This window comes from Sorex araneus, chromosome 1, assembly GCF_027595985.1.
Source record: "Sorex araneus isolate mSorAra2 chromosome 1, mSorAra2.pri, whole genome shotgun sequence".
NCBI lineage: Eukaryota > Metazoa > Chordata > Mammalia > Eulipotyphla > Soricidae > Sorex > Sorex araneus.
Window position 1 is genome coordinate 128,143,493 of NC_073302.1, and position 25,295 is coordinate 128,168,787.

The window sequence follows — 25,295 nt, forward strand, 5'->3', positions numbered from 1 at the left end:
CCCCTGCTCCCTGTCTCTCTGTCGCTCTGTTGGGAAGGCCTGGGGAGGTGGGGAGGCGGCTCTGGGCCACCTAAGGCATACGGTTGGTTGGTTGGTCGGTTGGTCACAGCAGCAGCCCCTACATTATATTCTGTGAACTCACAGGTACCATCCAGCATCCAATTTGCAAATCATCCAGTCAGGTGAGGAAAGTTATTAATAAGCTCTGTTGGCCCACAGACAGTATTGGGAATAAGAATATTATACTAATAGTGCTACAGCCAGAAAACTAGGCTCCAGGATCAAAAACACCAGTTCTTACCTCTGTGCTACTAAGTATGTGACTTCTACTTAACCTCTCTGAAGCCATTCCCAAAGCCATTAAGAAATTTTCATTTCAATAATAGTGAGTTTTGTTGAAATATTGTATGCAATCAAAGTGAAAGTAAAGTGAAATTTATTAGTTACACAGGCGGGGGGCTAAGGGTGGGGGGGCTAGGGGCGTGGGGGGGTTAGGGGTGTGGGGGGGCGGGGTGGAGCTATACTGGGATTCTTGGTGGTGGAATATGAGCACTGGTGAAGGGATGGGTATTCGAGCATTGTATAACTGAGATTTAAACCTGAAAACTTTGTAACTTTCCACATGGTGACTCAATAAAAAATTTAAAAAAAAAAATTTAGATTTAAAAAAAAAAAAGAAATTTTCATTTCAAGATCATCGGCTTATATATATGCAAGGATACACAGAGTGTACACAGCAAGTTTGAAAAATGGTAGCTGTCATTATTGGAGGATGATTATATATTCATCACCCTTACTGTAATTGTCAATTATCATCGTCATCATCAGTAATCTCTTTCAAAAATTATTTATTTTTTATTATTGAGGTAACATGGTTGCTGCCATGTCAGTATCTATGCTTTTAGTGTACAAAATCACTGCACCTCCACTGTACCCAAGGCTCTCCCCCACGGCCCCCAGCCCACCTCTCTCCGTTCCCAAACCTCAGTCCTCTTGTCAGAGTCCAAGATAATTTTTTTCTAATTTTGTTGATGGGCAATTCGTAACACTGACAATCATGTAACAGACAACAATCTATGAATATTTATAAAATAAAATGCAATAAAAATTGAGGTTGTGTGACCTGTGGTACTGGGTTTTGTTGCACTCTGAGTTTCCAAAGAAACAGGCATTACCTTTGCAGAATGTTCCATGGTGACCACCACTCTGGTTTTGGCACTGGACACTAGATCCATGGCACCTCCCATTCCTTTCACCATCTTCCCCTGCATAGCAGAATCAGAAAATACAAAATTAACTCCCTGCCTTTCACTTATTTAGAATTTGATAGAATTAAAGAACTCTCTAGAACCATCAACGAGAAAAACACAGAGACCAAGACTTTCTTGTACCTGAAACCTTGTAACTTTGATTTTGCAATCCATTATTATTCTGTGGTTGAAGTTCATAATAAATTCTCTAATGCTATAATATTACTTTAATCAAGTGTGGCGAGCTTTATTTTTGTAAGCTAAGGTAAACATATTATGACTATAAAGAAGATAAACATATCATGACTCCTGAATTCTGGCACATTACTATGACTACAATAATAAGGACGTAAAGTACACATACCATTTTTTCCCTTTGAAACACATAATCAGCACCACTGAGTCAACAATTACAAACTCTTTCCCAAGCACTCTTTCAGATTTCCTGAAGCTTAAAATGTCATTGGGTAGTAGGCTGGGGCACTAATGGTGTTTCCCTAGTAATGATCAATATGGAAGGTGTGTTATTCTCAATGTATTTCCCGTGCTCAAGGCCACTCTCCACATATTTGGACGAGTGTCACTCGTTCTGCTGAAGGAACTGGCAGAGGAACCCAGGTTTGCGGGACCCAAGGCCGAGATGCTTGGATCGGGACTGGGCCTCTTCCACCCAGATTCCCCATTTTCAGTAGCTAGGCAGTCACACCCAGAAACTGCCCCCTAGTGCCCGTGTAATCCCATCAACAGCCAATATCCAGAGACTATAAAACCAAACTCCCGGACACCTGATAGCCTCTTGGAGAACCTGGCAAGCTACCAAGACCCTACTTCTCTGTACCACATACTCTGAATAATTCTGACTGTGCATTCTGTCTCCTATAATCCAAGTGTTATGGAATGTCAGAAAAGGCAAGTGTTTTCAGAGATGATGAAATGAATTCTTACTCAAGTACACCAAGAGAAATGTCTTCTAACACAGAAACCGCCTTAAAATTGTATTTCCTTTCTCACCCTGTCCTTTTGCTGCAGTGAAAGCAACCACGTGAAGGGGGCTCTCTGCTCCTTTCCCTAGTTTCATGGCTATAAGGAGACGCTCTCATGCCTGACTTTAAAACACCATCTCAAACCCCCTGATTAAAAAAACATCTTAGAAGTCATGAGCATAGTGTGGATGTATAGTACAATTACAAGGAAAAGGAGCAAGTAATCTGGGGCCGGCTACTGCATGAGACGGTTGCAGCTGGCACTGGCAGGACAGAGGAGGGAAGCGAAAGGGCAGTGGTGGCAGGAGGGACAGAAAAGGACAAATGCATGTCTTTAGACAGCGGAAGACTGAAGCGGAGCAGTGCGTCTATGTGGAAAGGAGAAATTTTATACTTGTATAAATCATTCCTTCATTCTTGAGCAGTTAAACTTTTAATAAGTTAGCCATTGAGTCATACTATTTTCTGCAGAGAATACTGATAATTTTATGGGAGAAAAAAACAGCTAAGACAGAGATGGGAGCAATGAATGTCTATAATAAGCCCCCAAGTAAGGAAGTTTGAGACTTTTAGAGTATCAAAAGACAAAAAAATAAAACTAGGGGCTAGAGGGATAGCATAGCGGGTAGGGCGTTTGCCTTGCACGTGGCCGACCCGGGTTCAAATCCCAGCATCCCATATGGTCCCCTGAGCACGGCCAGGGGTAATTCCTGAGTGCAGAGCCAGGAGTAACCCCTGTGCATCGCCAGGTGTGACCCAAAAAGAAAAGAAAAATAAACTATGAAAAGTCCGGACCTGTGTTCTATGGAAACCACCAGCAGGGCCGGCACCCATGGCCATTCCCTGGGCAGACTCAGAGTGTACATGACTGAGGCCAATGAAAACCAGAAGTCAAGCAAGCATGTGAAGTAACTAAATTCTCTGAATTCAAGTACATGAGCAGGAAATTTTTGTCCCCCTGTGTATGGTCAAAAAAATAATGTGTGAGCTCTCTCCTCCACACATGTAACTTGTGGCCATGAGCTGCTTCCCCAGCCCGGCCTGCTGTCGCTGCCAACAGATGCATGAGGGAGGGAACAGGGCCGCCAGGCTGGTTGGTGATCAGTTGCTGTTTATTTCAATCTCAGTCCTGCCGTTTATTCCATTCTCCCCGCCCATCTGTTCCAGTCTCACTAAGGGCCCCATTCCAGTCTCACACTGCCCCTCATCCCTGTCTCCTACTTTCCACCATGCTAGTTGTCCTTGCGCCCAGTCTCACAGCCTTTGTCAAGAGCCCAACCACCAAGGGTTGTAGGTAGCAGCTACACACAGGTCAGATAGCACAATCAGCATATGTAAAGTCCTTCCCTTCCTTCCAGGGAAGGTGGACTAAGACAAAGATGTCCTGCTAGGAGATCCACTCTAGGGTGGAATTTCATCTAAGGACATACTTCTCCTTTCCTTAGTCTACAAACAATCATCTTAGATTTACTTCTTAATAATTTATCTAGTTATTTTGTATGGACACAGTAAGAGTTAAGCTTATAGGGTGGCTCTCCTGGGGTCATCTCACTATAGACCCTAGATTAAGGTCCTCAAGCCAGATTATTCCTTCTTAATCCTAGCAAGGTCCTTGTCTAGTCATGACTCTTTGGGTCATGACAGAATTTGTCCATGATTGTGCTCTGGACGAAGAAAAGTAACTACAAGTAATTAAGAGGATTTACAACAAACTTCCCTTACGAAGAAAGTTAGCCCAACTCTTCTTTATCCCCAAGGTAGGAAAGGCCCCTTCCCCCTTGTCTTTGAAACAGTCAATATGTGATTCTTTGACAATGACATTTAACTCCACCTTTCTGCTTCTCCTCTTCCTTTATCTCGGCATTATGCATCCTAAGCGCTAGGATGAGTGACTAGACAGATTAAACCAACATAGGAACACAGGTATTCAAGAATGCAAGCCCTGATAGTGCCTGGGGAAGCAGGAACGAGAGGAAGAGTCTGTGAGGATTTCATCCAGGTATCTCACAAGAAAAGAGAATGGCAGAATCACCTAACTAGAACGCATTCCCATAAGGTAACAGAAAAATCTTCACATAGTTTTTTTTCTCCCCTTTTTTTTTCAGTCTTCATTGTATTGGAAAAAAAAAACAAAACAAAAACTGCCACTCTCTATTTCAATTCCCAAATGGTTTCTGAAAAACAATCAGTAATCAAAGAAAACCATTTTATTCTATTTTTACCAGCAAGCAAAAAAGAAAAGAAAGAAAGAAAAAAGAAAGAAAATGGGGGTGGGGATCGATTTGTGATTTGTTTGAAGGCCTGTGGGAAATGCCTCAATCCGTCAGCCCGCTTTAGCAAGCACTCTTTTGCAGCCCACCACTTGCTCTTCTCCGTCCTCCCTCTGCAGTGAGGAGTGATCAGATATTTGAGTTCTAGACAATGGAAGAGAGCAGGAGATGTCTGTGATTCATAAAAACTTGTCTGCATGTTTTTATGGACAAAAACTTTCGATCCTTCATGCACTTTGGCCATGCGCAATCTCAATAATACCAACGAAGGTGACCTTGGGAGGATAGTTCAAGACATCTGAGAGATGATGGTGCTTCCCTCAGTCTGGTCATTAAGTGACTATGTCTGGCAGAGCCTGGTGACTTGAATCACATCACACTGTTCAATATGAGTGAGGGGGAAAAAAGGGTTCAAAGTCATAAAATTGAGGAGCTTGGTTGTTAAAGCAGCCAGTGTCACTAATATGGGGTACCCAGATGAGCGCCACACAACCAACTCCTGAGCCAACTGTACAATAGAGGGAGGACATATGCAAGCAGTAAAAGGATGCTTTACTGCTTCTCCTCTTGGGATAAGACTATGCTAGATGCTGAGTTGAATTACTGGGAAATCCGCCTCCCTATCCAAATGGCCAGCTCACTGCTTGGCATTTTAGAAACAGTACAAACTTCAACCCCTCTTTATCTCCCTTCCCCCAATTCAACATCCTGTACACACACACACACACACACACACACACACACACACACACACACACACACACACACACTCTCACATACACATCTGCTTCTTGTTTTATCCATATAACAAGAAGCAGATAAGTCAGAGATTTCATAAAAGAGCTAAAAATAAACCTTCAAATAAGTCACAATGGAGGGAAGTTAAGCTTGGAGAAAATTAGTCCTGGAATGAGAAAAGATTTGGGCCTGATTGAGGCTCTAGGCCAGGGAGTCACACGACGGTGACTTCCGTTAAAATCTCATCAGCAAGCACACATTTCTTGAATGGTGCCACTTTCGTTTTAAAATGCATTCAGACTAGCATAATGGCAACATGATTGTTGGATACTCACCTCACACATAGCTCATCTTTTTTCCATTAAGAGCTAACCCTGACCATCTAGTTTGGGAAAAATACCATAGGAAATGAGCTAGAGATGCTGTATCTTTGCTTATGCCACAGTTACACAGCTTTTCTAAAATGATACTGGCTCTGGTATCATTCTGAATTCACAAGTTATTATTCAGAGCCCACTAAAAAACACGTACCAAGACATGTACTGTGAATAAAAGAATCAAGTGGTTACCCTTTTCTTCTAGAAGATAGACTTAAACTATAATCAACTATTTTGCTAAGCATCATTAAATTTCCTAATATCAGAATTTCAGGTTAATAAAATTTTGTTCAAATTTCAATATCCCAAAAATAACTCAATGCATCAAAATAAAGTATTGAATTGTACTCCGAAAGAAATACCATTTCAAGGTCAAAGCAAAACCTTTGGTAATTATTTCAAAAATTTTACCAAATGAAAGCTAAAATCAATATATTTGAACAGTTATACAAATTGCTGTTTAAGATAAAATAGAAAACATGCTCCAGATAACTCCGGGCATCACCTTTTCATTCATATATAAAGTCATGACTTAAATCTAGATTCGTTACTTCTAAATATTTTGGCCTTAAGTGAGAAACAATGCACAGTATGTAGAAATAATTTTTAGAGCATCTTAACTAAAGCTATGTGCCTAGCTAGAAATGTGAGTCAACTGGAAGAAAAAGGAGAACAGAGCTGTGGAAGGATTTATTAATAAAACTAGGGCTTGCGACTCCATATTAAACACAAGAACGTTAAGTAACAGCTTAATCCAAATGCAAGCCTCTTTATTTCTGTCTCACTTCCCCGTTATTAAAAAATGCTCTAGGAAGGAAATGGGCCTCTCAAACGCTCCCAGCTCAAGAGCTGCAAATAGGGGAAACTAAGAAATGTACTAACAACATTTAGGTAAAGACAAAGAAATGGGCTAGAAATGTCCTGGTTAAGGCAGGATAAAAGATTTACGACTTGCCTGTGTTTAGCAAAGTTATAAGAAAATTAAACTGGAATATTTCTCTTTGCTGCACTCTATACTTTGTACTTAAAACAAGGGGGGAGGGGAGGAAGGAGGTGAGGGGTTCTATTCAAAGGTTAATTTCCTTTCCCAGGACAGATTACTAGCTCCTGGAATCCAACAAACTAGAAATTAGAAATATAATTATAGTCTCTATTGCTAATATAATTATAGTCTCTGTTGCTAGGTAAGTTAAGATTACTTCTAACAAATGTCGGTCATCATCAATCGTGATAAGTACTGAAAGAAAAGCATGTCAGGACAGCAATACTTTCATAAACTTAAAATTTTCTTGAAATATGCTCTCAAGTTCCTCTCCTCTTGGCGACCTACCACTTGCTTTGATTTCTCTCTTCTTCATGGCTCCTCTCTATTCATTCCTCAATGCATTGGAATTTGATTCATGAACTGATGGTGCCCTTGAAGGGAGAACTATAAAACAGGTCTCTAAAATGTAAACATCCATTTCAGTCAACACCATCTGGGCTGACTTTAATATTCCTGAATCTTTCCGCTGTATTTTACATAGTTTTCGACAGACTCCTTTATACTCACAGCTATGGGCTTCCGTTCATGGGAAATGGGATCTCAGAACTTTCTGCTCATAGCCCAGCACTGTCCTCATCTTCCTGGTTCTTGAAGCTTATCAGGCTCCTTCCTCGAATCCTACCCCCGGCAGAATTGTGTCGGACAATGTAGAATCGTTATCCTTGGCCACCATCCCGGTGACAGCCTGTTTGCCAGTGGTGAATTCACCTGCTCTCCTCAGAGAAAATGCCTGTTCTCTCGGATAATTTTAAAGCTGCATTTCTAGCTCTGGACCTTCCTTTGGATTTTAGAATTTAATATCCAAAAGGCAAATCTCCTAGTCTCCTGTGGGACAGTGGGTTAGCTTAGTCCATGGGTTGCTTACTCCTGTTCCAGGGCATAGAGTTGGACTGCAGTTTCCAGCCTTCCCTGAAGTTGGGGCTAGTCATGTGAACAGACTGTCCAATGGAAAGCGGGTGAAAGTATCAAGTGATACTATCAGGGCTGGACCTCGAAAATACACAAAGAGCAGTGCTCTGTGTGTTCTTTCTCCTCCTGTGCATGCCACTCTGGAAACTGTGCATCAGAGAGATGGAAGGAATCAACATGCCTGCGTGACTTGACTGCACAGAGTGAGAGGCACACCAGGCTGCGATGTCCAAGCACTTTCTGACACACCCCTGTCTCCATTTCAGTCCTACGAACAGGGACCACTATAACAAAAACAGCTGCAAATGATCACAGTAGGTAAAGGGTGATACATGATAACCTCCCAGTACCTATATTGCAAACCATAATGCCCAAGAGAAGAGAAAGAGAAAGAAAGGGAGAGAGAGAGGAAGAGGGGAGAGATAGAAAGAGAGAGGAGAAAAGTTACTGCCATAAAGGCAGGCTGAGGGTACTGAGGTGAGAGGGAAACTGGGAACATTGTTGGTGGAAAATGTACACTGGTGAAGGGATGGGTGACGGAACATTATATGACTGAAAACCAGTCATGAACAACTTTGCAACTGTGTATCTCACAGTGATTCAAGAAGAAAAAAATATGTCCCATGTCCTGGCCAACCGCTATGATTGAGCCTCTGTTCTGATCATGAGTGTTGTGTCTGACCCACCTTCTAAGACTGCCTGTAATAGACGAGCAGCATTGCCTTGCTTTTTGGAGCATAAATCCAAAGTCTAAGTACAAATCTTATTTTTTCTACACTTCCACCCACCACAGAAAATTAATTCATTCTAAGATAATCTGGACCAAACCACATATGTGGGTTAGAAAAATGTTACAACTGAATAGGGCTGAGTTCTGGAGAACTAGCTCATTTATGTTCTGATAAGAAAAACTAATTCTGTTCCTACCTATTAATTATAACAACTCTTGCACTTCGTAAGTGTATGAATATCATTCAGTAGTGTCTTCCAATAGTTTCTGAATCTTCCTTGTTATTTACCTTTCAAGAACAGATAACTGTACACAAATCCCTCAAAAAGTAACTTGTTTAACCTGTTTTGATGTTTAAAAAACTTCTTGTGTTCGGAGAACACCATATAGGTGGGTGGAGTTGGTGGGCTGAAGGTGGCACAGGGGCATGGGATGGGCTCTTGGGGCATTTTGGAGGTGATGAGGTGAGGAAATTGTGTATACCAAGACCATAAACACAGCACTACAGTGACTCAAAAATAAATCTCTCGGAAGAGAGTAACACGAGAGCAACACATTGCAGAGATGTCGCCAGACCTGGTGCCAGGCTGTCTCATCTAGGCAACCCGGAGGGGGCAGGTGCATTCCCCTACCCACCCCAACAGAGCCCCAGCAGCTGAAAACCTCCAGAATTCAATCACCACCATGCTCACAGCCAACTTCCACAGGCTCGGACAATCCTCATCCATGAGTAAATCTACTGAAAAACCCAGGTATTTTTCACAAAACCGGGATTTGTGAGCAAAAATCTCCAGGCTCGCACGGAGTGGAGAAGAGGTGACTTCCCCCCATCTCCCTGCGTTCTGGTAGCCTGGCAGTCACACCCACCAACTGCCTGTGGTGCCATATAAGTTCATTAATGGCCATGATCTAGAGATTCACAAATAGATTTCTCAGAAGAGAGCAACATGAGAACAACACATGCAGAGATTCCTCTGGGTCCTAAAGTTACCATCCAATTAAAAAAAATTTTTTTAAACTAACTTCAGCTGTTTCACTGTTTCTACCTCAACGTATTATATTTGCTTAACAGGACACCTGCATTTAGTATGTTTCCTAAGAAAGCTCTTTCATTATTCTTCTTCAGTGTTCTTTTTGTTTTACTTTTGAATTAATTTCTACACTATTTGTGTGGTGGTGGGGGTGAGGGGTATGATTCTTTTCTCCCATGGACAAAAATATTGGTAATGGTAATGATTTTGATGTGTTCTGTAATAATGTTTTTCCCAGTCACTGAGTCTGTGAAAATTTTACCCAGCTGTCAGAGATGGCAATGTAATTACAATAATTCTGTAACTGCTCTTTAGAGCTTTGCAGACAGTGGGAGGAGGTGATAGAAGCACATGTGTTCTGCCCTTAGTATTGTTTCTCTTCCGTTTCATCCTGATCAATCCACAAGTCCTTTGAGGAATTTTAAAGTAAGATTTTTAAGAATGGCTATTTTAGGTTTCCGAAAGGACCAGAATAATTTTCATAGGTCACTGGAATTGTTGAGGGAATTGCTACATTTTAGTTTATGCAGATACATAAAAGTGATTCATCCTGACTTTTTTTTTGAATTCTGTCCTTTTTGTTGTGATTATCTGAGAATCTCTGAAATAGCCACATGGGCCCTTAAGAAATTCTATGTGACAGTAAGGACAATCTGCTTCTCCACCTATAGTGTTAGTTCGAAGCAACCATATGAAGTCGCTGTGTTTGGAGATCATGGTCCTATGAGGAGGGGGAAAGTAATTTAAGCACATTTCTCTCAGTAACACTCTGAAGAAGCTGATAATACAGAAAATAACTCTCCTAGGGTTTTTTTAAAAAAATATTGTTCTTATTCTGTTCTTGGTATATAATATAAAGAGCCAGAATCTCTAGTGCTTAGTTTCATAAATTTATTCAAACAGCTTATTGATAGTATAATAATATTTAACAGTTTCAAATGAAAACAAATGTCCTAATTTCTGCCTTGAAGTACTTGTCCAAGCCTTTTCCCTTTATATGTTTTGTAGACCCTAGGAAAGCAAGGTAAAGTCACCTGACCTTGTACAAGGAAGGTGACTGGTTCCAAAGTGTCTTATTTGTAACCAAAAAAAAAACCTTAATGACACATTAATTGCACCATCTGAAAAGAAAATACAAAAAGTTCATGCCTATAACTAGCCACAGAACAAATGCAAATTGATTTCCTATACAAAAGTGAGTGGCTGACATTTTATTTTAAGTGCAAAGAGACTTTCTCTATACTTGGAGAGATGAGACCTCATAAGATAACTAAGTAGGTAATAAGCTTTCCCTAAGTAGATACAGTAAGCTCATTTTTATAAAAAAGATAAAACATAAGGAAAAGTGAAATAAATTACTTGAACTTACAGAAAAAGAATTAGATGAAGTCTCTTCCCTGGCCTCTTTCTGAGGGCGATGAATCCTCCCAGGAGACATTTCCTGCTTTAAAATGCTCATTAGAGCGAACTTATTGTACTATATTTCTTCTTTATTGTTTCTAACCTGCTAGATTGCATTAATTAATTTATTTAAGAGGCAGACAGCAAGCTGACAGATGTCCTATGTAGCTCCAGTTTAGAAAACTTCTAAATACAGTGAGATACTTTAGGACTAAAATTTTTTAAAAAATCTTCCAGCTTATAAAGAAAACATGCAACTTTCACCAACCCGAAAGCTGCAATTTAAGAAAATTAAATTTCTTAAAAGCTACATGATTATGAGCAGAAGTTACATTCAGGATGGAAATATGTTAGCTGATAAAACTTCTCAGTGCCAGAGTAATAAGTTTATTTTTAATGAAGTTCTGGCACTAAGAAAAATGTACTTTCAAAGGAGGTATTTCTACATTTACATCATAGATGAGCTTTCAGGAGAGTTATCAATAATGACATGCTTATTTGCATTTATTCAAATGCACATTTTTTGGTCCTTACTACTTAGTAATGTTCTCTATTAGAAGATGGTAATTTCAAAAAGATGTTAAGACCCTCATTATAAGAGCAACTCATTAAGTTCTGAGACCAACAGAACTCAGGAGAATCCGGAGTTACACTCCAGAATTCTAACTAGCTTATCTATGACAAAGGAGCTAAATCTGTAAAGTGGAGGAAAAGAAAAATCTCTTTAACAAATGTTGGGAAAACTGGATAGCCATATGTAAAAATGTGAAATTAAAACCATACCTCTCATCCTTCACAAAAGTAAACCCAAAGCACACTAAACATCTCAAGATTAGAGAAGAATTAAAATAATACATTGAAGAAATGACATCTGCATTTCCATGTTCATTGCCGCACTGTTTACAATAGCCACAATATGGAAAGAACCAGAGTGCCCAAAAACAGATGACTGGTTAAAGAAACTCTGGTATATCTACAAAATGGAATACTACGTAGCTGTCAGAAAACATGAAGTCATGAAATTTGCATATAAGTGGATCAACATGGAAAGTATCATGCTGAGTGAAATGAGTCAGAAAGAAAGAGACAGACATAGAAAGATTGCACTTATATGTGGAATATAAAGTAGCTGAGAGGTACAAGCATACAATGATGCAATTTCTGGCAGAAGTTTCTCTGGACTTCGTTACTAAAATACTAAAATACAGAAATCCAAAACCGTGCGGCTGCTAGTGCGGCCTCTCGACCTCATATCTATCTCTTCATTCTCAGCAATGGAAAACAAATTATCAAATGCTTTCTTTTCAGCAGGTCGACTTTAGGGGGGAGAAACTCCAAATCAATAATAGTGAGTTTTTTGTTGAAGTATTGAATGTATTCAAAGTAAAGTGAAAGTAAAGTGAAATTTACCAGTTACACATGCGGGGTGGGGGGCTGGGGAGGTGGGGGGGAGGGGGAGAGGTATACTGTGATTCTTGGTGGTGGAATATGTGCACTGGTGAAGGGATGGGTGTTCCAGCATTGTATAACTGAGACTTAAACCTGAAAGCTTTGTAACTTTCCACATGGTGATTCAATAAAAGAATAAATTAAAATAATAATACATTGAAGAAAACATCGGCAGAACTTTCCAGGAAACTCACCACAGAGGAATGAGTCTTCAACAAGATGATCACAGTGGCAAAGACAACAAAACCAAAGATAAACCAATGGGATTACATCAAATAAAAAAGCTTCTCGAACTGGTGGATGGGAGGCAAATGGGAGTGGGGAGGCATTGGTTGAGGGATGTTGACACTGGTGAAAGGATGGGTATTGAAACACTGTATGCCTGAAATCCAATCATGTATAGCTTTCATTTCATTGTGGCAAAATAAAAATAATAATAATAATAATAATAAAATATATAAACAAAAAAATCTCTGTAGAGTTAAACTCATGCTCTAATAAAAAGATGCTCTACTGAATGGGAAAAAATATTTGCATCCAACACCTCTGGTAAAGGGTCGATATCCAAGATGTACAAAGCACTTGCTAAACTCAACAAAAAAATCTAGTGACTCTCCATGCATAAATGGGGTAAGCGGAAGAATGGACACTTTCCCAAAGATGACATACAGAGAGTCAACAGGTATATGAAAAAACACATATTGTCACTTATAATTAGAGAAATGCAAATCAGAACATTTGTGAGAATGGCACATATCAAAAAAATCTGGAAATACCCAGTTTTGGCAGAGTTTGAGAAGGGAAACTTCATTCACTACTGGTGGGAACGTTGTCTAGTTCAACATGTATGGAAATCAATATGGAGATTTCTCCAGGGAACAGAATTAGATCCAGCAATACCATTTCTTAGCATCTATCTCCCAAAACAAAAACACAATTCAAAAGGATATAGGCAATGGTGGTGGGAAAATTCAAAATGATGGTGGTGGAAAAGTGTAATGATGGTGGGATTGATGTTGAAATACTGAATGTAAGCAATTGATGTGAACAACCTTATGAAAATAAAATTTAATTTTTTTTTAAAAAAAAGGATATAGGCACATGTATATTCACAGCTACTCTCAATACAATAGCCAAGATATGAAAACCATCCAAATGCCCAATTACAGATGAAAGGCTCAAGAAGTTGTGATATATATACACAGTGGAATACTATGCAGTTCTAAGAACAAAATCACGCAATTTGCAGCTACATGCATAGGACTAGAGGATATCATGCTGAGTGACATGTTAGAATCAAAGGGATAGATACAGAATGATCTCTCTCATATGTGGGATTGAAAGATACACAGTGAGTTAGTAACAAAGATCCAAAGGCAACATAATGGAGGAACCACAATTGAGCTGTGGTATGGAAATGAAGGGGGATTGGGGTCCTTTGGGGAAGAAACTGGTACACTGGTGATGGCTGTGGTGTTGGAATAATGTCCATGAGAAACCATTATTAATATTATTGTAAACCAATTAAAAAATTCTTTTAAATGTTAAAAGAGTACTTCCTCACTCAGAAATTCCTTTATCCTGGGCCAGAGAGACAGTACCCGGATTAAGGGAGTTGCCTAGCATGCAGCCAAGCCCTGTAAATCTCCTACACTACATAGGGTCTCATGAGCATTACCAGGAGAGCATAGAGTCATGAGTGGTCCCTAAGCACCTCCAGCTATGGCTCATAAAAAGCAAATAGAGAAAAAAAAATTTATCCATAATTGTTCTAGGCTATAACTATAGAAATATGCAAAACATCAACAGCTAAAATGCATCAAATATTACATATTTGCATCAATGTTCATGAGTTTCTCTCAGAGGATTCTGTCATACCTTTAAGAAAAACATATTCACCCCATGTACAATTGTAACAAGACTGACCAATGGTCTGGTTTTCCACCAAAAATTATATCTAAGAACTTGGAGTCGAGAGCTGGAGTGATAGTACAGTGGGAGGGCATTTGCCTTGCAGGCAGCTGACCCAAGTTCGAATCCCGGTATCCCATATGGTTACCGGAGCCACCGCCAGGAGTAATTCCTGAGTGCAGAGTCAAGAGTAAACCCTGTGCATCGCCGGGTATGACCCAAAAAGGAAAAAAAAGAAAGAAACTGGAGTCTATACAATTACATTTGAACAATCTGAAAAAAAAAAATCACATATATTGAATACCTTATTATCACATAATCCTCTATAAATAAAATATTATTATAAATAATCCAGTAATCCAGTTGAGCTGCCAAATGATAGGATGGGCAGAGTTGTTCAAAGTCCCAGGAAAATATCACTGAAGTGGCAGAGAAAACTAAATTCAAAATGCTAGTAATTTTGCTTTCCATTCTACTTAGGCAGCAAAGGCCTAAGAAGAGGCTCCGAGGGGAAATGAGAAACTAAAGTTCAGTCTCAATCCCATTCACTTCTCATAATGTGAGTTGATCAAGATAAATATGCAGACTGAGGATAAATACTATCATATCATATAATCCTCTACCTGTCCCCTTTTTATCCCTCATTCCCACCCTGCCTAAATGGAAACCAGCTGTTCTGCCCGATTCATTTTCTTTTATTTTTTTTGTGTGTGTGATCCATTAGGTTTTGTTTTAATGATCTGTGATTAACAATAGAGTCAGTAGTATTGCTTTATATGTGCTTTCCTGCAGCACGAGGTTCACCAGCGGAGCGACCTTCGTCAGTACCCCAAGATCCCCACCCCAGCACCTTATATCACAGTTCTGTTGACTTCTACCTCAGGGTTATTTCCTTTGGGAACTGGTCTTATCCCTTATTTTGTTTCCTTGTATTCAACAAACAAGGGTGTTTTTCTTCTTCCTGACTCATTTCACTTAGCATGGTTCCCTCCAATTCCAAGTTGCAGCAAACTGCATGACTTCCACTATTCTCATAGCTGAGTAGTACTCCACTGTGTATATGTAACACAATTTCTTTAACTACTCAGCTATTATTGGGCACTTGGGTTGTTTCCAGACCTTACTACAAATAACACTGCTATGAACACAGCTGTGCAAATGTCCTTTAGTTCAATGCTTCTGGGTTCTAAATGTAAAAGGCTACCCACTGACTGGAAGAAATATTTCCCCAGCACGTCAAAGGGCTAACAGCCAAGATATATAAAGCACTCTCAAAGCTCAGCAACAACAATGACAACAAAGGAAAAACAACCCCATTAAAAAATGGGAAGAGGAAAAGAACATATAATTGTTCAAAGATGACCAAAAGATGGCCAATGGTCATAGAAAAAAAACGCTTATCATCATTACTCTTCAGGGAAATGCAAATCAAAAGGACAATGAGGCATCACCTCTACCAGCATTCAGAAACAGTGACTGTAGGGATATCGCTTTGTTCAGCCTCTTTGGAAAACAGCCATGGAAAGAGCTTCCCTTTGACCCTGCAATCCCACTGCACCTGATCCTTACCACAAGAACCATGATCTGGTTTAGCACTATTCCTTTTTTTTTTTTTCAATTAGTGAATCACCATGAGGTACAGTTACAGACTCACAACTTTTCGTGCATGTTACAGTAATACAGTGATCAAGTACCCATCCCTCCACCAGTGCCCATTCTCCTCCACTAATGTTCCCAGTATCCCTCACATCACCCCCACGCCAACCCCCACCACCCCACCCTGCCTCTGTGGCAGGGCATTCCCTTTTGTTTTCTCTCCTTTTGGGTGTTGTAGTTTGCAACAGAGGTACTGAGTGGCCATTGTGTTTGATCTATAGTCTACTTTTGGCTTTTTTCAACCCGAGCGGGTCCTCCCAACATCCTGTACTAGATGTTCCCTTCTCTATCTCAGCTGCTGTTTCCCCCCAGCATGTGAGGCCAGTTTCCAAGCTGTGGGGCAGACTTCCTGGTTCTTATCTCTACTACTCTTGGGTGTTAGTCTCCTATTCCACAGATGAGTGCAATCTTTCTATGTCTGTGCCTCTCTTTCTGACTCATTTCACTTAACATGATACTTTCCATGTTGATCCACTTATATGCAAATTTCATGACTTCATCTTTTCTAACAGCTGCATAGTATTCCATTGTGTAGATGTACCAAAGTTTCTTAAACCAGTCATCTGTTTTTGGGCACTCCAGTTTTATCCAGATTTTGGCTATTGTAAACAGTGCTGCAATGAACATACAAATGCAGATGTCATTTCTACTATACCTTTTTAAGGCACTCCATTTTTATATTTCAAAAGCTTTGACATAAAGTCCTTATTTTCATTAACTTATGGGTAATCTGTAATTTCAGTTTTTATTTCTTTCTTAATTTAATGTCCAATGAGACAGAAATGTGTGATAGAATTTATGGGTTTTCTAACCTTTAACACAAAAGTAAAACATACTTTTAAGTATGATCTGAATAATGTGCTTTTTTTCACTTTATGTTGACTTTTAGAAACTCATTTGCTGTAAAATATGTTTGCATTTCAAGCCCTCTAGATTTCCAAAGGATCAAATCTTTAATGTAGATTTCCAGGTTATAAAAATTATCTCAATTACTAGGATCTGAAGTTGACACAAAAATTTTACTACCCCTTATTTTCCCATTCATTCAAATTTTCCCCAATAAATCACAGCATCTTCAGATACATGTAAATCTACAGCTTAATGGTTAAAAGTTGAGTCAAGTTCCCTTAGGCTTTATAGAAATTAAGAACTTGATCTAATGAGACCTGCACTGTTCGATAATTCAGACTGAGCAGGTGACAATATAAATTTCAATTAAATGAAATTCAGCTTTTCAGTCACATTGGCCCTCATTATAAGAACTCAAGAGTCACATGTAACTTGTGTTACCATAGTGTACATAACACCGATAAAACATTTTCATCATTGCAGCAAGCTTTTTCGCATAACAATGGATTGTGGGGGAGGGGTGCAGAGAGAGGCAATAATTTGCATAAGATCATAATTTGTTAGAATAAGGATGAAATTAGGATTTATTGTTGGGCTAGAGAAATAATACAGGGCTTGCCTACTGGCTGGTACTTAGTAGACCAGGTTTAATCCTTATGAGTACCACCAGGAGTGACCCAAGCCCTGAGCACAGAGCCAAGCGTAAGCTCTGAGCATGGTTGGGTCTGGCCATCCCTTCCCACAAATAAATAAAATTTAATCTAGTACTATCTGCTTTCCCCTATCACCTAATTCATTCTCTGTGAACTGTAAGTGAATACATTTGAATACATTTGTGAACATGCTGAATCCAAGATAAAGTGATCCTCTACGTTTAGGAAAATGAATCATGTCCTTGGCCACCAACGTAATGTAAGGAATACTTCTACCCACCGACTTTGAAATTTGAAGGAAAAATAACAACATCTCTGAAAAATTTATAAAAACAGAACTGAAATTTCAGGACTGGAGAGACGGCACAGAAGGGAAGATGTTTGCCTTACATGTGGCGAACCCAGGTTCATTTCCTGACACAACATATGGCACCCACCGTCCTCCTGCACCCCGCCACAAGTAACACAGGAACAGTCAGGTGTGACCTCAAAACACAACACAGCAGAAGTACCACGAAAAGCTGAAATTATAAATTACCTAGAAATTAATGAGGAAAAACCCTTTATGTTAAAGCATGCAAAATTTAATTAAAATTATTGTCAACAGACAATAATTAAAATTATTCTCAACAGCACAAGACTCTTCTCACACAACTAGTTTATGGGGCTAAGGAGAGGGAAGGATAAGACTGTACCAAGAGCAGAAGGATTTTGATGGACTATGGTACTTTGGTAGTGACTATGATGTGATAATACACTTTGAAGCAGGGTAAACTGTACTACTAAAACCATGTATAGCTTCTATCAATTGTTATCTCATCATTTCAGTTATTTATTTATTGTTTTCTTGAGGCTACACCAGCAGAATTCAGGGCTTACTCCTTGCTCTGCACTTGGGAATCACTCCTGGCACTGCTCTGGGGACCGTATAAGATGCCAGGGACTGACCCAACCCAGGTTTGCCACTGAAAGAAAAGCGCCCTCCCCACGATACTATCACTCCAGCCCCTAAACCAAATTTAAACAACAGAAAATATTATTCTCAAGAAATGGAAGCCTGAAATGTGGTTTTTGTTATAAAGAATGCTGAAAATAAAGCATTCCATTTATAAATCTAGAAATAGTACGACATAAAAGAAACAAAGATAAAAACTAAAAATTTATATATTTCTTAAAGTAGACTTGATTAATTTATAACTAGATTTCTTACAAGTCTAATTAAAAGAGAAAATGAACATTTACAGAATTAGAATCAAAAAGAAAATATAACAGATTTTGAAGATACTAAAAGAAATTTCTAAGACTATTACACATTGTTCTAAGCCAACACATTTAAAAGCTTAAAAGATAGATATTCTCTACTAAAATACAAATTCATACACTTGTCAGACGAAAGGTTATAGAATTTGAGGTGACCAATAAGCATGAAAAATATCTTAGATTGAGACTGGAAAGGCAGCTTGACAGGCTGAGTATATGGTATGCATGCAGGATGCTCGGGTTTGATCCCAGTCATCGCAAGGTCCCCCGAGAACCTACAGAAGTAACAGCTGAACACAGAGCTGGGAGTCATGCCCAAGGACCACCAGATGTGGCCCCAAAAGAAACAAACCAAAGAAAAGAATCTTAGCTTACTAGCTGATAATTCATAGTAAAAGAATGACAATCACTCATTAAATTGATAAATTTAAGTAATAACATCGATAAATTACAGGAAAAGAACTGTGTGGTTACATAAAAATACAGAGTATAAACTTCAAGACAGCAGAATTTAAAATTTAAAATTCCAGAATTTAAAATTCCATTTAGAAATTATACGGTCAGGGATATAGATCAGCAGCAGAGCACTTGTTTTGTATGTGTGAGGTCGTGGATTCAAGCCCCAGCACCGCAAAAAAACAATATTTGAAACAAATCTATGAGAAACCTATTGTTTAATAGGTTTAATCTACAGAGAAACCACAGCTATTTTGGGTGTGGCTTCAAAACAACAACAAAAAATAAATAAATAATATTTATTTAAAAATGACCCCCATGTTCAGTTATGCAACCCCATCTGCCATCTACCCACAGTTTTAGAAGTTGGCTCTATAGCAAAAATAGACAAAGAGCAAGGCCGTAGCAATAGTACAGTGGTAGGACATCAGTTTTGCATGCAGCTGACCCAGGTTCAGTCTCTGGCACTACAAATAAATGGTCCTGCTAGTACTGCCAGGAGTGATTCCTGAGTGCAGAGCCAGGAGTAACCCCTGAGCACCACCGAGTGTGGTCCCTCAAACAAAGCAAAACAAAAAGAGAAAACTAGACTCAGAGCAATCTTCAAGATTGATGAATGAAAACTGAGGTGTTTATTCCAAAAAGGAAAAGCTATTTCAGATTCTCATATTCCTGCACATAACTGGAAGATTAACAGCTACAGAGGACCTAAACAGTTCAGCAGACTTGCTATAAATTTGCTATTGCTTCTTTCTGACTTTAATTTTCTTTTAACTTATATGTATGGTGTTTACCTTTACAGTGTTCCCATATTTCTGTATTTAAGTTCTAGTTTCAGAATGGTTCCATTTCAAGTGTTTTCCACTTCAAAAGTCTTTTAAACTCTTTTTTTTTTTTAAGTATCAGAGTACCTGAGGTCTTCCAAAGAAATCAGTGGTAGACTTTTTTAAAAAATGGGCAAACAAAATGGAAAAACTACCTCATCAGCAAGTCTGTGATGCAAACTGGATCTGAGGGAGTTTGAAAAAGAACAAAAGAACATACCATGGTCAACCCACAACCTTTGTAAACTCCAGCTTGGCCTCTGCCTAGATCCCAGCAGCTTCAGAGCAAAGCCCACGGGAAGATGAGCCGCAGCCTACGGAGCCCCCCCACCCCACCCCCCCCACACACACCCCGTGAGCAAAAACAGTAACAGGGAAGGCTCCACCAGCACCAACCAGCTCTGTAAGTTCTCAGATACTTCATCTTCAGGTAGTTTTGCTTCTGTCATGAAAGGTCTTAGTTAATATACCCTCCAAAAGGACCTGAGGCAAAATGCAAAGGACATAAGAGCACTAGATGCAGAGATTAAATGCTCATTTCGCCACGTGTTATATATGTGTGGTTGAAGAGAGTCAACTCCTAGTTTCATTCTTTTCATCGGTATTGACAGGGCTGGTTATGTTTAATTTCAGAGTTCTATAACGACTAGCAGTCTATAGATAAACAAATAAATAGGAAAGCATCCATCCAGTAACTTAATAACTGTTAGTTCCATCCTTTAAAAAATATTAGTTAGCTATAGTTTTTAAACCTTACTCATAGCTTCTAATCATCAAGAGCCTCCAAATAAGAGAAGTTTTTCTTGAAAAATTGGTATTTCAAAAATGCCAGTATATTAGTATTCTTTTAGTGTGAAATATATCGGATATAAATAATACAATTAAAGGTTAGTTCTCAACAAAATGCTTTCCAGATGATCATAGATTAAAGTAGTTTGGATAACCAGATATAGTATCCAAATAAAGAATAACAAACAGCTTGTTCCTATTAATACCCTAAAGCCACAAAACTAAGTTATATATATATATATTTTCAATGTGTGATCATCTATTATATCTCTGTACAGAAGGAATCATTCTATGCTCTTGGCAATTCTGAAAGGATCAAAGGCACATGGGAAGTAAAAGCCCCCAGAGTCCCTGTGCTTTCTTCCCCTCCCCAGCGAAACACACAAGGCGTGGCTGGATTCAACGTTGTTCTTCCACCATCTAAGGCAGGGAGGAAACAGGAAGGGCGGAGCATCACCCTGGTGGGCAAGAAGCATAGATGGAACACTCTCCCACATGTCAGAAAACTCAGCCGAAAATGAGCTGACAAGGGACCAAAAAGATAATATAGCAGGTAGGGCGCCGTGCATGCCTGGCACCCATTACAGCCGCCCTGAGTCTGCCAAGTGTGATTCCTGAGAGCAGTCAAGAGTAAATCCTGGAGCCGGAGCAATAGCACAGCGGGTAGGGTGTTTGCCTTGCACGAGGCAGACCCAGGTTCAATTCCCAGCATCCCATATGGTCCCCTGAGCACCACCAGGGTAATTCCTGAGTGCAGAACCAGGAGTGACCCCTGTGCATCGCTGGATGTGACCCAAAAAGCCAAAAAAAAAAAAAAAGAGTAAATCCTAAAACCCTAAGCACCACCGGGTGTATCCCCACCTCCTTTTTCCCCCTCCCAAAGCTTACGAGAGAGACGAAAGTGGCCCAGCACACTCACAAGATGAAGATATTAAACCCAGAAGACAGGAGCAGAACCCAATCATTGGACTGGAAACTTTTCTGTCTTGCCTTCTACAATGTTCAAACATGAAAGCTGTGACACACAGATAGATATGAGAAAGCAGTATTTTCAGAGAAAATGGCCCCAAACAGGTTCCAGATCTCTTGGGACCCTTGGAAAGATCCCAGTCTCCAGGAAGGGGAGCGCACAGGGCTTTATAGGAAGGAGTGTGAGGAGACAGGCTACTTAAGGAAGAGCCTGAGGGCCAAGCCCCGAGGCAAGGACGCAGCGGCCAGACAGCACAGGAGAAAGCTCAGAAGGTGTGAGGGGCAGGAGACACGAGTTAACAGTCTCAGCAAAACATGGTCCCCCTACACCACAGTGCCACTCTGGAACACAGAGCCAGGAGTAGCTCACGAACATGGCTGAATTTGCTCTGCCCCTCTTCCCCACCCCCCCCCCCACCCCACATAAAGGGAAAAAACTTAAAAAAAAAAATTTTTTTTTGAGAGACCACCACCATCACTAAAGGAAGAAAAGGAAATACATGAGTGCATCTTCCCCAATGAGGGCCATGGAGGAGAGTCAGTTTTTTTTTTTCCCCAAAAAAACACTCCAGAAAGGAAGACAGCCCCATCAGTGATAGTCTGTGTGTGAAGTAGGAAAAGTAGGAGCTGATGAGAAAGCATCCAGCCGCCATCCATGAGGACAGACACTGCCCTAGCAGGCCAGAAGTGGTGGCCAAAGACCTCACACAGAGAGGGAAGGATGGGCTTCTCACGTCTGGCGGCACCAGTGATCATGGAGTCAGCACGTGCTATCACCAGTCACCAGCCCTGTAAGAACTTCCCTGGCAACTTCCTCACCCTTTTACTTTTTTTTTTTTTTTTTTTTGCTCCTGAGCTTTCACTCTGGTCAGTGTCAAAGACAAAGTCGGGAGAAGGGGAGGGAGGAGAGAAGCAGCAAATAACACTTTACAACCATCCCAAGTGCAAGCGGGCAGGCTGACCCGCCCGCAGCTGGGGAGCGCTGAGAGCAAATGCATTGCTTCTGAAGACTCGCGGCGCACTACTTTGAACCGGCTCCTTCTGTTCCTCACGCAAGACTGAGCTTGTGAATCAGAGTGACCCAGCAACAGTTCAGAGTGACCCAGCAACAGTTTAGTATCTGAGAATAAGTTGAAATGCCAAATAGAGAAAAAGCTTCCCTAACTGAATAAAGTCACAACAGGAGATGTAAAATTAGCTGTGGTTTGACTTCATCCCACAGTCGAGCTTATTCAACGCAGTGAATACAGAAAACCCATGCATGCACGCGCGCGCACGCAAACACACACACACACACACACACACACACACACACACACACGCTTGTGATAGCTGGTCTCTTAAGACACAATTGCTAGCACAGAAAACAGGCATGCTCTCTTTTAAAGCAATCCAACATAGCAGTATCAAAGCGAATCTGGTAGGAGACAATCACCAAAGCCAAAAGGAAACCTTCAGAACAACAAACCAAAAACAAACGGATGAGGTTTCCTCAAGAGTAGGCATCGCCTCACCTGTTAAACGGTCTGTTACAGTGGTTTTTCTTTTAAGAAATTAAAAATAAATACCCTTGGTAAAAAGCCAATATTAATGCTAGTCAATACTAGTCCTTGGGGAAGAACAGTTCCCCAACAGTTAACAATACATTAGACATAAAATGTCCCACTGTGTGTCAAAAGCTGGGCAGGAGAGATGGATTCATGAGTAGGGAGCTTGTCTTGCATGTGGATAATCAGAGTTCAGTCCCCAGCACCTCGTATGATCCCATGGAATACCAGCAGGAGTGACTGGTACACTGAGCACTGCCAGGTGTGGCCCCAAAAAACAAACCAACCAACAAAACAAAACTCAAAACCTGACCAAGATATTGTCCTTCTGAGGATTTTTACTAAGAAAAGCACCTAAGTAATATATATTTTAGACTTTGGGGGTCATAAGGCTCTGATGTTTCATCTACTCAAACCAAAACAGGTTTAATATGTAAGCCAAAGGTTGTAAATAAGTTTAAATGTAACTTTATTGACAAAACAGCGTATGGATGGAATTGGGTACATTGGCCAAATCTGTAATATAAACTCCATTAATGCAGAGAACTCTATTTGTTTTGCTAACTGTTGCATTCTCAAAAAGCTAGAATAGTGACCCATGTATAATACGTGCTAAATAAAAATTTAGTGAATGAAGGGATTCATTTAATCCATAGTTAATTTAATAACCAAGTTAAATGTTATCATTTTATAAATGAGTATCCTATGTAACATGATATGACATGCCACCATTAAGTGACAATCAGTATTTAAGCACAGCTCTAATTGGGAAGACTCCTGTGCATTTCCCCATACACTCATGTAGCAAAATCACCAGTTAATATTTGTAAACCTACTATACATGGACAAATATATTTTTTCCATTGTCCTTTCTCCTTATCCATGGTCTACAGTTTTCTGAGCCTTAGAATCAAATGCACAGGATACCAATATGTAAACACCATTCTCTGTTTATAACCTTACTTATGCTGCATTCTGCATTTATATGTTACTCTATGGACTTAATAGCTGAACTACCATTGATGCAACTAAACTAATTTGAATCTTTAACAGAACTCCTATTAGTTGTAGGAGAAAGACCAGAAAATTAGCACATCTTTAACAGAGATATGTAGAAGATCAAATCAATTTGACATGCTCATTCAGGTAGGTAGCAGACATGAGTGAAATATAATTTACATTTGTTTTAGTGAAGCAAGATACATTTTTATTAAGTAAAATTTACTTAGACAAATGAGCAAAGAGAGAAAGGCAGAACTATATGGTCAAGAGAGAACACAGGCTTCTCCAGAGTGGAAAAAGCAAAGAGACACAGAGACAAGCAAGTGAGATCAATGTTTTCAAGGGAGAACACAGGCTTGAAGAGCAAGTCTGTATTTTTTTAATGCAGAGAAGTAAAAAAAAAGTGTATTTTTTATAGAGAAGCAAAAAAGTGAAGGAAGAACAGATACCGAAAATATTCTATGAGCCTTTGCCTCAAGCAAGCTTCACTTTCCCTTATTTCATTTGCATATGGTATACAGTGAAAACAGCAAACAGATGAACTAAATAAAACAAAAATAAACTTTTAGGATACAATGCCAGTTAGTGGTGGCAAGAAAGAGAGAGGAGGGGGAAGGAAAGTAGACAAAGGGTGTAAATGGATGTTGAAGGATTAGAGTTGGACTTCTAGTGGGGAACTCAACGTAGAGGACAGAGATCGACTGTCTTTTAAGATGAACACTGGTACCTTCCTTCTATCATGTTAGACTACAAAGCTGCCTCATAAAAAATCAAAATCAAAAAAAGAAAAATGTAGGGGCTAGAGCAACATCACAGCAGGTAGGGTGTTTGCCTTGCATGCAGCCAACTTGGGTTCAATTCCCAGCATCCCATATGGTCTCCTGAGCACCGCCAGGAGTAAGTGCAAAGCCAGGAGTAACCCCTGTGCATGGCTGGGTGTAATCCCAAAAGCAAAAAGAAAGAGAAATGAAAAAAAAAAAATGCCACATTGGCATTCTTCCTGTGTAGGAGCATGAGCTTAGCTCTTGCATCCCTCATGGACAGCAACTAACTGTGTCCCAGGGCACTGCTGTGAGTTTTCAGGAGCCAGCTCCCAGGGCTGATCATACACATCTGCTTCCCTTCACAAGTCAATAATCTACGGCAGCTGTTTTCCAGAAATAGAGAATGGGAAGGCCAGAGTAGCTCTGAATGCA

The 25,295-nt window shown here is 39.9% G+C and overlaps 1 protein-coding gene across 1 annotated transcript in view; it reads right to left on the reverse strand.

Annotated features, from left to right (window-relative positions):
• OXCT1 (3-oxoacid CoA-transferase 1) overlaps nt 1–25,295 on the reverse strand; it is a 146,814-nt gene that overhangs the window by 30,178 nt on the left and 91,341 nt on the right. The window contains exon 14 of the mRNA XM_055118235.1: nt 1,176–1,265. Coding sequence (XP_054974210.1) covers nt 1,176–1,265 — 90 coding nt within the window. The remainder of the gene's footprint in view (nt 1–1,175; nt 1,266–25,295) is intronic.